This window comes from Microtus pennsylvanicus, chromosome 19 (assembly GCF_037038515.1).
Source record: "Microtus pennsylvanicus isolate mMicPen1 chromosome 19, mMicPen1.hap1, whole genome shotgun sequence".
NCBI classification, from domain to species: domain Eukaryota; kingdom Metazoa; phylum Chordata; class Mammalia; order Rodentia; family Cricetidae; genus Microtus; species Microtus pennsylvanicus.
Window position 1 is genome coordinate 24,427,216 of NC_134597.1, and position 15,848 is coordinate 24,443,063.

General features: G+C 38.3%; 1 protein-coding gene across 1 annotated transcript in view; it reads right to left on the reverse strand.

The window, feature by feature from the left end:
* Copg2 (coat protein complex I subunit gamma 2) overlaps window positions 1-15,848 on the reverse strand; it is a 129,003-nt gene that overhangs the window by 89,372 nt on the left and 23,783 nt on the right. Inside the window, exons 6-9 of the mRNA XM_075953501.1 lie at window positions 4,327-4,402; window positions 2,693-2,785; window positions 1,392-1,478; window positions 33-190 (exon numbers count right to left, since the gene is read on the reverse strand). Of these exons, the coding sequence (XP_075809616.1) occupies window positions 33-190; window positions 1,392-1,478; window positions 2,693-2,785; window positions 4,327-4,402 (414 nt within the window). The remainder of the gene's footprint in view (window positions 1-32; window positions 191-1,391; window positions 1,479-2,692; window positions 2,786-4,326; window positions 4,403-15,848) is intronic.

The following is a 15,848-nucleotide window of genomic DNA, read 5'->3' on the forward strand; positions in this document are numbered from 1 at the left end:
AAACTGAAGCCAGCTCAGCTTAGTGTACTTACCCATCCTCACTTTCTTTCAGTAAGCGACTAGCAATTCGAATCAGCAGACAGTATGCAAACTGTGATTTCAGACCACATTTGGTGAATTTATTTAACATCTTGGAGACAGCGAGGCGATCATTCTTCCTAAGGTGATAAAGCACTCCCAATGCATGGTACTAAGAACAAGAAAAAGTGCACCATGAGCTTAGGACGATGATAAGATACCTACAGCAAAGACAACTGCATGGAACTAGACAAAAATAATTTTCAAAAAAAAAAGATGTGCAAGTCAAATGGACAAAATACAGTATCTTTTTATATGAAATTAAACACAGGGAACACTAAAAATGAGTCTAATTTACTTCAGAAGTTTTAAATTCAGAGTAGACAAGTAAGAAAGGGATTTCAGACAATCTGAAGCTAGATCTAGTGGTTTCAACACTGGCTTACATCCTCAGATCCAAGGTTCTGCCAGCATAACAGATTTACTTACTTATAAACAGGGTTTGTTGGATTTCTCAGGTTGGTCTCAAACTCATGAACTCAAGTGATCCTCCCCTGCTGAGTGCTGGGACTATAAGTACATTCCACTGTACCTGGTTCAAGGCCCCTTCAAGTGGCTTTAAATCTGTTACCACCTTAACAAAAGATTAATCTCCTAAAGTAGGTTAGGAGAGTGTCATCATCCTGATGCTTTGTATAAAAGTACAATGATCAGAATCAGACCAATAAATAGATGTCTTTGAACAGAAAAATGACTGTTTTCCAGATTATTAAATATGCTAATATAAGAAGCTGTAAATATTAATACTTGGTCAAACATATACAGAGACTTCACACAAAACCATCAGTTAAAAATTTGATCATATTCCTTTAGGTAAGAATAGCCTACTAAATATCTTTTTTTTTTTTTTTTTTTTTTTTGGTTTTTCGAGACAGGGTTTCTCTGTGGCTTTGGAGCCTGTTCTGGAACTAGCTCTGTACTGTAGACCTTATCTTAAGATCTTTTTAATAAAATGTTTTAATGTTTTACACAGTAAAATTGACTATTTTTACAATATATATCATCAACACCTAAGAAACAGAGTTTTCTTTTACACAAATTATTTTCAAGTGAAAGACTGGAAAGCATTGTGAATCCCTTTGCAATAAGCATGTCTATGTACTACTGAAAGGACAGTCTTCCCTGAACACTCCTACAAGAGATTGTCTATTTTCTACCAAACACTTGAAAACAAATGAAAATAATCAAAATTTGTAAGATACCTAGTAGATAAAATGACTAATAAGTGGACTAATATGTCAAAAATTGCCTTTAATATTGGATAACCAGTACTTTGTCCTGAAACATAAGATGACAAGACTCAAAGATAGTACCTGCACCATAATATTGTCACTCGATGCAGCTTCTTGGGCTTCATTTATCCATCGTTTCACCACATCATAGCTTATCTTCATCATGTGCTAATTAGGAAAAAAGGGAGAATATATAATGCATGATCATTAGACATTAGAAATGTGAGTTAAATTTCTTGCAAAAATTACTAGAAGACATTTCCCAAACACTGAAAATATTGTTTCTTTTTAAGTCTACAATGTCTCTATTCCTAGGACAACTATAAACTGTAATTTTTTTCTCAATATCTCTTTGCAAAGTAATAAACACCCATTCCTTTGTGAGCTGAGAGAGGCAAGCTAAAGAAAGCAACAAAAGGGGGAAAAATATAGAATGTACTTAAATAATGTTAATATAAGCTTTACTTCCAGAAAATTCCCCTGGAAGAGACAGACTATGATATACTCCTTGGTCTAAAGCCTAATCCATTACATCCTAGAATCAGGCAGTCTTGTAATTTCAGTGTTCTAATGATTTGAATGCATGTATGGGTAGGTATGTTTGTTCCTGGGGGTGAGATATTGTGGGTGGTGTGCACATGTATACAGAGGCTAGAGGTCAAACTTATTTTTTGAAGCAAGACCTCTCACTAGAACTTGGGACCTGACAATTGTCTAGGCTGGCTAGCTGGTGAGCTCCAGAAATCTGCCTCTCCCCACCCCCAGCCCCCAGAGCTGGAATTACAAGCATATGCCCCATGCATGTCTTTTTATGTGAGTTATGAAACTCTGACTCAAGTCCTCATGCTCACTGGCAAGCATTTAATCAACCAAGCAGTCTTCCTAGTTCCACATTTCCTGATTTTAACCAAATGCAATGTGTAAGGTTGTAATGAATAATTTTGTTTTGATGAAAGGAGAAAGAAAAGCTATTACTGAAGCAAAAGGTTCTTGAAATTCAGAAGTGGTAAGGGAGACTTTAAAGGACATAGATACAGGAAACCAGGGAGAGCTAAGGACAAAGAGGAAAAAGGCAAACATATGGGGCACAAAGGAAGAACATAAAAACCAATGCTGTTTCTTTCCTGTTCACTGCTCTTATCTTACGCACCACCTTCAGTAGGTGCACAATTTTCAGGTTCCCCACAGCTTCCAAACATGGAAAGTTCAAGTTTTTATTGCCCATTAAAACTGATCAGTATTCTTCTAAATAAAACACAGCTGGATAAAGTAACAGGATGCACACATTTTTGACTGTTTCTCTTGTGAGAGAACAATAGTGAAATTTGTTTTAACTAGAAACAAGACCATGTATAAGAAACAGCTGCTGCCTCATCACTTACTAAGGAAGATACAAGTGCTGAACTGGATACACTGGAGACTTTATCCACAATGGCCTGCTTCATGTATCTTTCAATAGCTTGCAACATTGTTCCCTAATAACATTCAAAAAGAAAAAGTTGTTAAAAATCATTCATATAAAATAACTACCCATAAAAAAAGTATGGAAACTGGCCATATATGTGTGTTCTGTGTAAATATTCATTTTGTAATAAAAGATTATATATAGTAATAATATCCTAGAGAACAGAACTCAAAACCAGTACAAGCTACACATGAGCACACACGCCCATGCGCACACACACACACATACAGAAAGAGACAAAATGTGTATGCATGTATGTGTGTGTTTAAGGCCAACCTGAGCAAATTAGACTCTGTCTCCCCCTAAAAAGAAAGAAAGAAAAGAAAAAGAAATTCCTATATGGGAGTGGAGGGTCCTTCTGAAATCCTGAAGATGGTTAGATATTTCTGTACAAAAAGTACATTTTCTACATCTTGAACAATTCTACACATCGAATGCAATTTCTGATTATTTTAAGGTATAAGAAATTAAATGTATAATACACTATTATAGCAAGCCCTCAGCATGGAATCTTTTGAAAGTAAGGTTCTTTTAAACATGGAAAAAGGCTTTTGTCCTGGAAGGGTAGTGGCAGATACAAATGAGTAGATATACTAAGACCAGCATTGAGATTAAAAATAATTTTATTGCAAACAATAATATTTCCAAGTCTTATACTAAGAATACTAAAAAGAAAGCAACAAAATAGTAAGGTAGAAAAAATAAATCAAGCTGTTTATATTATTTCTTCTAGTATTTAGGTTTATAAGATTTCCAATTTGATCTGGATCAAATTATAAAACATGAAGCAGGTATGGTAATCCACACCTTTAATCTTAGCACTCAGGAGGCTGAGGCAGAAAGATTATCAATTCAAGGTCAGTCTGAGGTATGTACTGAGTTAATGATCTTATCTCAAAAAAATTAAAAATCTTGAAAAGGTTGCAATTTAGAGACACACCCAAGCATAGATCTGCAGCGATTATTCAATCTGCTTGACAATCCTGACCCTTTTAAATTTTCCTACTCCGAGTTCCTAGAAGAGACAGCTATATAATCTTACCTTTCCACATAGAACAGAATAGATAAGAGTAAACAAATGACCCGGGCAAGGTAGACATAATCTACCAGCTTTCTGGTGACTAGTCACATATCTACCCTCAAGTATCTGCATCACTAGTAAGTGATGGATTACCACGGTGGCTAAGGGAAACCGCACTGATGATTTCCTGACAGATGCTCTAGTCCCTCTTTTGTTAAAGGTTTACCTCAAATCCTAAAAGATCTGAGTCTACAATAAAGCTTCTGTAAAAAGGTAGTATGAAATGAGGTTTTTGTTTCCTATGTATGATGTACCCAAGTATAATAGTTCATGACAGCAAACAGAAAAGAAGAGACTGCAATACATAAAAGGAAAAACAAGCTGATGGAGAAAAATACTGGAGTTAATAACCTCTCTGGTGGTCACCTTTCTTCACACTGAAGATCCACCAAGTCAGACTTGGGGTCTAGATCTGCATGCTACCTAAAGATAGTCTCCTTTAGCAACCTACTAAAACAAAGAGAACTCACATCTGTGATTCTGCAGAGAGCCCTGATGGCTGGGCCTCGGTACACATCTTCCTTTCCAGTCATGTCCTTGGTCAGACTAAAAGACAAATTAATTAGCATGAGTTTAATCAAAATGTTCTCTCCCTAGAGTCCACTTCTAACCAATTCCTAATTGTCTTCATAGTGACTTTACTACCACCACTAGTTCAACAAATACTGACCTGGAAGACACACTCCAATAGGATAAAAAAGAAAAAACAAACGACAAATGAAAAAAAAAACCGTGTAATTTAAAGTACAGATAATAAACAATAATAATGATGATAATGGCAATATTATAGAAAGCCCTACGCTAAAGTTTCCCCAAATCCTAAAATCCTAGCCATCAGACTAGAGAAACTTTCTATATGAAATTAACATATGATACGCTCATTCATTCCCTCTTTCCGCCTTCTCACCCACAGGTTCCCAAACTGACAATCACCAATTACTTCAGCTCTTTCTGCCAAGCGTTAGAAGTAGGCAGATGCTGTGTGCTGAGCTATGTGGTTTCACATAATTCTTTAGAAGGCTAGCCTTTCATCCTCCTACTCATGTGCTCTACTCATCTATACTACGCCTAAACTGGGAATCAAACTCCCCCTTTCTCAACTCCTCTTCATGTCATCTAAAATAGCCACAACTGACTCCTTCTGTTAGGACAGTGGGAGCAAAAAGTATGAAAAACTCAGAGTCCACTCACTGTTTACTCCTTAAGTTATAAAAGCAATTAATTTAACAAAACTGGTTCTAAGTATTAAAAAAGATCAGTGAAAAACAAATGTTAACACTTGTCTCTCCTCACCCACCAAGTCTTCAATGCCACTTAACTGAGAATAACTTCTTAGTAAGGAAGTTATTAGCACTAACCATAACACCAAGATTTTTTAAAATGCTTACCCCTGAATGCTGACCTTTCCTTTTTTACTTAATAATAAAACAAGATCCTTCCTAGATCCTCGCTATTTTCTTTTCAAAACAATATTCTTTTGCTTCTTACCAAGTGACTGTATTAGTTAATATTCTAAAAGAATGATAATATTAGGTATTTTATCCTATTTAATGCTTCCCATTAAATTAACTGCAATGCTGCTATTTAGGGGATCAGACTCAGAACCCTGAACTCACTTTACCATTGAGCTGTATCCCTAGTTTTAAGTTTATGATATACTTTAATTGTCAATGCATTCTTCACCTTTTTCTGTTTCTCAATGTTTTTTTAAAGAAAAAAAAATAACAGGCATTGAATTTTGACAATATTCTTTGGATATATAATCATTTAGTTTTTGCTTTTAAATACTAATGCAAGACAGTACATGAAGGGAATTCCATGTGTTAAGGAATTGATAAGGGGTGGCCTGAGTTCAATCCCTGAGACCCACATTATATAAGAAGACAATTTACTTCAGAAAGTTGTTCTCTGCTCTCCTTAAGTATGCTATTGCATGTGTATGCCCACACATCTACATACACACATACTTTAAAAATTGATATGATACTTCCTTATTTGATTAATTTTATTTAAAAACATAAGATGCTTCAAGTAGAAATATGGAATAATGTCCTGCAGATATAAAATATTATAATTTATTATAATCTCATTATGTAGCCCAGGTTAGATTCAAATTCACAATCTTCCTTTCTCAGCCTCCCAATGCTGGGCCTGGAGGTTTATACTATATATGGATTCAATATTATTTGTATGATTTATTTTTTCAAGACAGGACTTCTCTGTGTAGCCCTGGCTGTCCTGGAACTTATTCTGTAAACCACGCTGGTCTTGAACTCACAGAGATCCACCTGCTTTTGCCTCCCAAGTGCTGGGAATAATTGGCAGGCACCACCATCTGGCTATAAAAGCTTCAAGTAAAACTGGGGTGCTGGAAAACCCTAATGTTTGGAAGGTAGAGGCAAGCAGAACTCATCCAAGGTGAGCAAGGTTCACAATGAGACCCTGTTTCAAACAAAACAAAACAAACAAAAAAAACCTGTTAAAAGGAATTAATTTCTACAATTAGTTTCTGTTTTAAGTTTTGGCTCAAATCATTCTTCTATATAGCTTAGGCTGGCCTTGAATTTGGAATCCTCTTTGCTAACACTTCCTAAGTGCTAAGATTAGAGCTGTGCTTCACCATACCTGGCTGGCTGTATTTTATCTCTGTATCTCTTTTAGCAGACTATACTTAGGGTTAACTGCATCTAATCATTTTGTGTAGCAACTTTTATTTTGAATACTTTCTTTGTTTCTTAGAAGGCAAGAGACTTCTCACAATGATGAGAATGTTCTACATCATTGAATATATTATCTATAGGTTCTTTATTGTTACTGAGCACTCACAATATACGGGAGGAACTAAAGAACTAAGTCTTAAATTCAGCTTCAGTTATGTTCTCTATAATTTTCGTAGCCTACATAGCTACTTGCTATCTTACTGACAGAGCTAGAGTTACTGTGCTCTACTAAGTGTTATGCTTTCTTTCTGAAATGTGCAAGGTTTATATTTTAACTTCAGCTCTTTTGTGATTGCCACAAAATTTTAAATAAAAAATTAACTTATAAAACCTAAGAAAATTAATGTAAATATAACATCACTTTTGTCTGCTTGCTCATCTCTCCTCAATTTTGAATTTTTGAATTATGAGAAATATTTATATGCATATATGTATAATATTTATATTCAGTTTTAACAATAATTCCTAGAGTGGTTTTATCCTTTCTTTTATAAACTCAATGTTCACTGCTAACTCATATTCTACAACCTATTATAGGATTTACTCTTAATTTTAGGATTACTGTAATTTGAATTGTAAGAAATGCTCATTGATGTTATGGTCCCTACATTCTTTTAAGTCTAAAAGTCTGATTATTGTCTCTGTATTTGAAATACAACTTGCTTAGCAATTTGTAAAGTACTCTTAAATCTCATTCTTTCTCTTATAGCTTTGCGGACACTATCCCCATTCTTTTCTGACACTTAAAATTATCATGAATGGCTAAAATCAGACTGGGTCAAGAGGTCAGTCTCTGAAGTCTATCTCTCCCTGCCCCCCATTCACTATATAGCACAGGCTGGCCTGGAACTTGCTATACTGCTCAGGTTGACTTGGAATTCAGTCCCTCTCTTTCAGTTTACAAAGTGCTAGGGTTGCAGACCTGCACCATCACATCTACGTGACTAGTATTGTCTTTTTCAACAATATAATCTCTCCAAGATGTATTTTAGCACCGGTCATTCTACTGTAATTTTTGTTTGAATGCAGTATGCTATTTTAAGCTGTTAATTTCTTTCTTTATAAGCCAAGAAAATTTTTTCCTATTTTATCAATGAATGTTTCGTTTATCTATAAACTAGGTTTCAGCAATATTAAAGGTTTATCCCTCACTTCCATTGCTACCTTAATCTTTACATTTTGTTCCACATTACAGTAAGGGTTTATTATATAGCAAATGGTATTCTAGAGACTTGGATATGTTAATGAGTAAAAGACAAATATTCCTGCTGTCAACAAGTGTATATTCTCTCAAGGACAATCTAAGCAGTATTTTAGGCTTTTGCAGACTGTAAGACCTCCTCACAGCTACTCAGTTCTACTAAAGTAACACAAAAACACAGAAGCAGAACACACACAGGGGTAGGGAAAATAGTATTCCCAACCTTAAGCCTAAAAGACGTTTACATGGTTGGATTTCAAAGTTCTTTAGCACTATTAATTTCTTCTTTTTTCCCCCTATGCTTCTCCCTTTAAGAATGAGAAAGAGTGTTAAGTGTGATTCTCTGCCCACTCCACCACTGTATTTGGGGAGCACATATGGAGAGACCCGTGGACGTAAGAAACTAGGAAGCACATTATTCTTCACCAGGAGGAAATATGCCAAGGAACTTGCCCATAACTACATTTTGACAATTTACATGGGGACATCTAGGACTTTTGAGCTAGAGTTGACATCATGGGTTTAGTCTTTGGAGGATATTATGAGAGGGAGAATTCATTTTACATGTAGGGCAGATGTAAACCTGCGGGGACTAGGGGAAGACTGATCAGCTATATGCAAGGTTCCAAAGATACTCAGGTATTATTCTCTAGAACCTACAAATTTATTTTATGAGGCAAAGTTCTTTGTAGAAGTGAGTAAAGATTGTAAGATGGGAGGGATTATGCCAGAACAGTGGGGCAGGCCCCAAATATAATCACAAGCATCCTTCTAAGAGTAAAGCAGGAGCCTGGCACAGGAAGTACAAGATGTGAAGCTCAAGATAGACGATGCAGGCAGCCTCCAGCTAGAGAAGGTAAGCATGTCCTAGAGTGGCCAGAGAGCAGGCCTTGGCCATACCTCTGACTCAAGCCAAGTGAAACTGCTTTTCAGAGTTGTTCTGTGTATGTTGGTATATGATATGTATATATGTACACAATCGTGTGTGTAAGAGTGATCACATGTATGCCACAGCAAACATGTGGAAGTCAGAGCAACTTAAAATGCTAGTCCTTGCCTTTCCCCTTGTTGTTTCACTGCTCCACACGCTAGACCAGCTGGCCCACAAGCTTCCCATCTGGCTCACTACAGGGAGGCACTGAGGTTAGCCGCTATCCACCAGTTGAACCATGGGGACTCAAACTCAGGTCCTCATGCTTGCATTGCAAATGTATTGCCCGCTGAGTCATCTGAGTCATCTTCCTAGCCTCATCTGGAAAAGAGCTCTCTGTCCTGTTTTTAAACCACCAAACTGTTTAAGTTAGCAGGTTTGTAGTAACTTGCTAAGCAGCAGTAGGAAACAGGCTTGGATTTTTGTTGTTTCTGAAAAGGATCAATAAGTAAACATTTTAGAATTTTGTAGTCTATATGTTTCCTCAACACTATTCGAATCTTTTATAGTATAAAAGCAGTCATACACAATACATTAAAAAATGGGTGTGGCGAGTTGGGGATTCATCTCAGTGGTAAGCTAGGCAAGAGCAAGGCCCTGGATTCAGTCCTCAGCTCCAGAAAAAAATGGGTGTGGCTATATTCAAATAAAATTTTATTTTAAAAGAGTAAGCAGTGATTTTAGCCATGGCCCAGAGTTCCCTAAATTATGTTCTATAAATGTCTTAGCTTCCCTGTGTGTTGGAAAAGGCTTGCTCCAGAAGGCTTCTATGGCAATGTGCTGCACAACTACGAAGCACAGCAAGGGCAGCAGGTTAGTAGGTGACACCAGTGTCAACAGATTTTCTCCAGTTTGCAACCAGTTATTTAATAAGCAATTGTATGGCTGGGGTATGAAGTGCTATATCAAAAGGCTCATGTGTTAAAGACTCAGTTACCAGCTAATGGCTTTTGTGATCCTGATGGATTTGTAGTATGATGGCATCATTGAGAGGTGCTTTGAAGGGCATATTCTGTCCCGAACTCTTTTCTCTTCTGCTTTCTGCCTCACGTTTGTCCCAAATGGCCAACCACTATGTGCCCAACACAATGATCTGGTGTGAGAGGTCCTTCTGTCTATGTGTTGCTTTTATTGGTTAATGAATAAAGAAACTGCCTTGGCCTGTTGAAAAGGCAGAACATAGGTAGGCAGGGAAAACTAGACTGAATGCTGGGAGAAGGAAGGAGGAGAGGGAGACGCTATGGAGCCACCACCAGAGTCAGCCACTGCCACATGGCGCTACACAGATTAATAGAAATGGGTTAAATTAATATGTAAGAGTTAGCCAGTAAGAAGCCAGAGCTAATGGACCAAGCAGTGATTTAATTAATACAGTTTCTGTGTGATTATTTTGGTTCTAAGCTAGCTGAGCGGCCCGGAACCAACAAGCACCCCCTTCTCCTTCCAACAATGATCTGCTTCATCAGGGATGAGACCAGAAACAAGAGAGCCAAGTGACAAAGGCCTGAAGCCTCTGAAACGGTCTTTCCTCTATTCCTTTCATCAGGTATGGCGTCACAGAGATTAGAAACTGACTAACAAAGCAGCCTTCTAAGGAGCCTTTTGAAATATACTCCAGAGCCACTACTCTTAGTTAGCCCTGGCTAAACATTAACTTCAAGCAACTCTTCCACTTTTCTGTGGCATGTAGATATGAGTTGTCTGTTTGTAATCCCACTAGATTGGAAACGAAATACATAACAAAAGCCAGAAATAAGACAGTATAAATTAAATGAGCTGAATCCTGCACAAAACTGCTCACTATACCATAGCTGAAATCAAAGAAGCCTAAAACTATATCAAGTGGCCCACAAAAGGCATTTATGGAGCCCAGGGTACCTTGGCTATACGGCCATGACAGGCTCAATAGAGACCAGCCAGAAAGTAGACCTGAGTTTACTGTAAGGTAACACCTTGTTCCAGGAAAGACCACAAAATGAGTCCACCCAAGCACCACCCAGGAAGAAGACAATCAACATCCAAGGGGAAAATACCTAACATTCCAACCATTATAGCTAAGATCACAGACGCCTTAACCCAGCACACAGCCACTCCTTTTCACTAAGACACCCCTAGACAAATGTCAGTCAATCAGGGATCCTGAACCTTAGAAATCCCCTCACCCCCAACGTCTGCTATGATAAAAACCCTACCCCAACTGAGCTTGAGGCTCTCTGTTCTCACCACTGCTTCAGACAGACTGGGAGCCCAAGTTTGAGCCTGAATAAAGGCTCTTTGTTTATACATACAAGTTTGGACTCTGGTGGTTTTCGGGGGACCCCACGATCTGGACATAACAGTTTCTAATACAGGATGTACACATCTGTCAGGAGCCATTTTCCCAAAAGTATAGTGGGGACCATTGTCCTGGGGATGTTTGCAGAGAGCCCCACACCTCAACTGTATTGAGAACTGTTTGTTGGCAGAGCCCACTCCACACCCAACTATCTTGAGAGCTACCTGTACCTGTTAGCGGAACCTGCCTCACATTCCAACTATCTAGAGAACTGTTTGTGGTTGGAATCACAAAAGGAACGATTCCGCTTACATAGAAAACACTAGGTGTGTCGACTCGTGACCTTCTGACCGATGACTCGTGACCAAGTGTCGATTAGTGACCATTGCTGCCCTGGCAAGATCCCATGCCCCTGCCCCCTTCCCCCATCCCAAGCCAAATTCCTCATCCAAGGGCTATATAAGCTGCTGCCATTACGCTAATAAATGGAGGCTTTGACAACAGATTTTGCTTGGCCTCCTACCTCTTTCCCGCCCATGTCTTTTCAGATAGCGCCTCTTCAGGACCCTGGAATAACTGACCTGCCAGGCGGGTAACAACCCTAGACTAACTGACCCACTGGGCGGTTACACACATCCTTCAATCTGCTTATCTCTATTAAGTCTAATCTACTATTAAAATTTCAAGATGGTAACCATTTACTATTTCAACAAAAGTCTACTACAGGAAAGTGAGCAGAACACACAGTATGTAATCCTTGCTCTACAGCTCATCCAAGGCTAACTATGTCCCATTTTAAGAGATGTTGCCCCCCTCAGAGTCAGTAAAGGACATACCCAGACACCAGATTCTCAGCACAAAGGAGATAGGGAGGGGGGCTGCAAAGGCAGACAGCAAGCAAAGGCAGCAAGTGCAAGCAACAAAGGAGGTGCTTTTCACAGGAGTGGGTGTTTAAGGAGAAAAGGGGGGAATCTGTGCTGGAAAATCCTCATTGGACTTCGATTGCTGGACTTGAGTCAGTGGAATAGGCCATGGGGGCTAGCGTTAGGAATTTAGTAACAAGGGGGAGAAGGGGAAAAGGCAAAACCTGTTGGCATCATATTTGCCATGCTGCTAGGACCCCTCCGTCCATCATCTCTTTCCTATGCCATTTAATCTATTTCCCCCTGATCTTTAGTATGGACTTACTCCAATCTTGTCTCTCCAAGACTTGCCTCAAACCTACATTCCACAGGATGGGAGCCCTTTGTTGGATGTACCCTGGTTGGACTATTAATTGTTCCCTACTTCCAATTCACCACTGTCATAGACATAAAAGCACCAAAATGTAGTCAAATGAGTAACATGGATTTGGAATACAATGCTATTGGCTGCCACTATACAAAATCAATTACTTCTGTGAGTAGAGTGACTTACTTTACCTTCACTAATATGTTGACTTCAAAGTGGCCCAGCAGGCATTACTCCTGATATACTATATAGTTCACTTCCTTCCCAAGCTTTCACTGATGTGGGAGTGTGGGGTAACCATGGCTGTCAACTTCTCATTCAGGGGCATATAAAAGAGAAATGTGGAGTATTTCTGTGCTGAGGACAACCATCACCCAACAGTAACAAGAAGCTAATTAGTTAAATGTTTCTGCCTTTTTATCCCTCAACAAACAGGGATCTCTAAACTACACTGAGAGTGAGAAGAGAATACTGTCTAGTCTATTTCTGCTGACATAAAAAAAAATACCTTAGACTGAGTTAATTTATCATAAATAGAAACTCATTTGCTTACAGTTCTGGAGGATGGGAAGTCTAAGATCAAGTACCAATAAACTTAATGTGTGAAGAGGGCCTGGTCTTTATAGATGGCACTACCCAGGGGGACTTCAAAGGGTCAAAAGGCCTGAAGTCAAAGAGGCAGTGTAATGATTTCAGCCACGTAAGGCTGATATTTTGGGGTTCTGGAGCCGTGCACATGCAGATGGGCCCTCAGGCGCGGAGGTGCCTGAACGTTAAAGGGCCCATGTGACCCACCTGTGTGATACACAGGCGTGCATGCGTGGTTACGTCCACGATGACTCAGCTAAGCCCCTGTGCGCATGCATGAGCCCATCGTCTGCTATGACATAGTCATGCCAACCCCCTGTGCGCATGCGCTAGGCGGCTTTTAAAAAACCTGATGCACCAGCTTCTGCTTCCTCTCTCTCTCTTTCTCCCTCTTTCTGCACACCGATTCCCCAAGCCTGTAAGCACCCTGTCTAATAAACTCCTAAGTGGATTTGTTCCGTGTTTCCTTCTCGCTTGCACCAGGAATTTCAGGCAGTACTGTGAAGCTTCTTTTAAAACAGCATTAATCTGCTGGGTGACCTAATTAATATCCCCTAAAGCCCTCTTTTCTTCATATTACTGCATTGGAACTAAAACAGCACCACACACATGCCATCATATACTGCTTCCTAAAGTGGTGGTTCTCAAGCTTCCTAATGCTGAAACCCTTTAGCACAGTTCCTCATGTGGTGACCCCCAACCATAAAATTATTTTCATTGTTACTTCATAACTTTAATGTAGCTACTGTTATGACCCACAATATAAATATCTGATATGCGACCCCTAACGGTCAAGAACTGCTGTCCTCAAGGCATATTCCTCAGCCTCATTGGGAACCACCTCTGACTTAATACCCTTCAGTAGGCATCCCAGCACTCCACTGGGTTGCCTGCTTCTAGGCAAAATCCATCATGCTAACCATTACATCCCATACTCACATCTACTGTCACATTGTTTTGCCATCAAATAGGTGGCAATGTCTTGTAGCATACTATAACAATACATCAAGTACAGTATTCATGAGAACGTACCTATTTCATGCCCTTGGCTTGTTTTATATTCCAGAGTTTTTACTTTCAATGTCCTATTCCTTTATGTAGATCCACATTTTCATTATCACTTTATTTTGACTGAAAAAAGTTTGAATTTATATATTAATATACTAAAAACGAATACTTCAGTTTCTATATGTCTGAAATTGCCTTTAGATTATTTTAAAGAAATGTGTCTTTGTGTGTAGTGTGTGTATGTGTGCATGTTTGGGAGGGTGTACATTAAGTGGGGCTGTATGCATGCCACAGTGCATGTGTGGAAATCAGGACAAAGTCAAGGTGTTTCTGGCAATGCTCACCATGTTACACAATGTGACTTCACTGAGGCCTTGGTTCTGAGCTCAAAATACATGCTCTTACACAACACAGACCATCATACTAGCAGTGTCAACAATGCTGCTTTAAAAACACTGGCTCAGATGGAGAGGATTGTGGGTTATGAAGTGTAGTACTTTTCCTGTACAAATGAATTTTTTGCTTTTATAAAACATAATTTATGGAAAAGCAAAATTTTTTGATACTTTTCTACCATAATTCTGGAGCATGTCAGCATCAAATTACTGCATCTCTGGATTTTATTAAATTAAAATGTTTTATTTTTAAAACTGCTCTTTGAGATGATTAATTTAATTTCATAAAAAACAATTAAATGAATTTCAGACTGAAACTAGAGGGTCCAAAATGGCTCCAAACACATTTTCTTCTGCCATTCTGTACTACACATCTGTGCAAAGCAACGCTCTCAGAACTGAAAATTATAAAACAAAATCAACTCTAAAATCACTGAAGATGTTCTACATCCTATATATTAAATATTTAGCTAAAATTTAATTCCTTAATAAAAATATCATTAGTATAAAAATTTGTTCATTTTTAATAAATGGTAAAATAATATGCATAACAAAATTGCTTTACAATATATTTCTTTATATTATCAGAATATAAAAATGCTCTTGATGCAGTTTTAATTTTCACTGTCCTGATGCCTGGAGATACCTAGCTGTTTATCCCATACTTATTGACCATTTGTACTTCTTTTGAGAAATGTCTTTATCATTTGCCCTTCTCTGGTCGAATTTGATTTTTTTTTCTGGTATGTTTTCTGATCTTTATATATTCTAAACATTAATTCACTGTCAGATGTTATTTGCAGAGCTTTCTACCACCCTGCAGATTGCCTCTTAATTCTATTGCCTTCTTGCTGTGAAGAGGCTATTGAATTTAACATAATCCTGCTTCTCAGTTCTTGCTTCTTTTCTGGGCTACCAGAGTGCTATTTGGGAAATCACTGCCCATATAAATGTTTTCTTCTAGTAGTTTCAAAGTTTAGGGTGTCCTACTAAAATTTTTTTAATATAATTTTAGTTTATTTTTATATAAAATAAGTCTAATTTTCCCAGTACCAGTTATCAAAGAAGCTGTCTTTTTCCCAAAGCAAGACTGATGAGGGATGTCCTTCTGTATAATTCAGCTTTTATTGGTTAATGAATAAAGCTGTTTTGGCCAATGGCTTAGCAGAATAAAATCGGGCAGAAAATAGAGAGTAGGTGGAGCCAGGGAGACGCCATGTAGCTGCCACTGGAATCTTACCAGTAGGCCACATCCTTGTAGTGATGCACAGATCAATAGAAATGGGTTAAGTTAAAATATAAGAGCTAGGGGCTGGAGAAATGGCTCAGTGGTTAAGAGCACTGACTGCTCTTCCAGAGGACCTGGGTTCAATTCCCAGCACTCACATGGCAGCTCACAACTGTCTGAAAAATACAGTTCCACGAGATCTGACACCTTCACACCAATGCACATAAAGTTAAATAAATCATTTAAAAAAAGATATAAGAGCTAGCTAGGAATATGCCTAAACTATTGGCCAAACAGTGTTTAATTAATAATAGTTTTGTGTGATTATTCAGGTCTGGGCGATGGGGAAATAACAAGCAGTCTCTATTTACATAAGCCTTCAGCATTTTTTCCAAGAGTCATTTAGATACAGATGT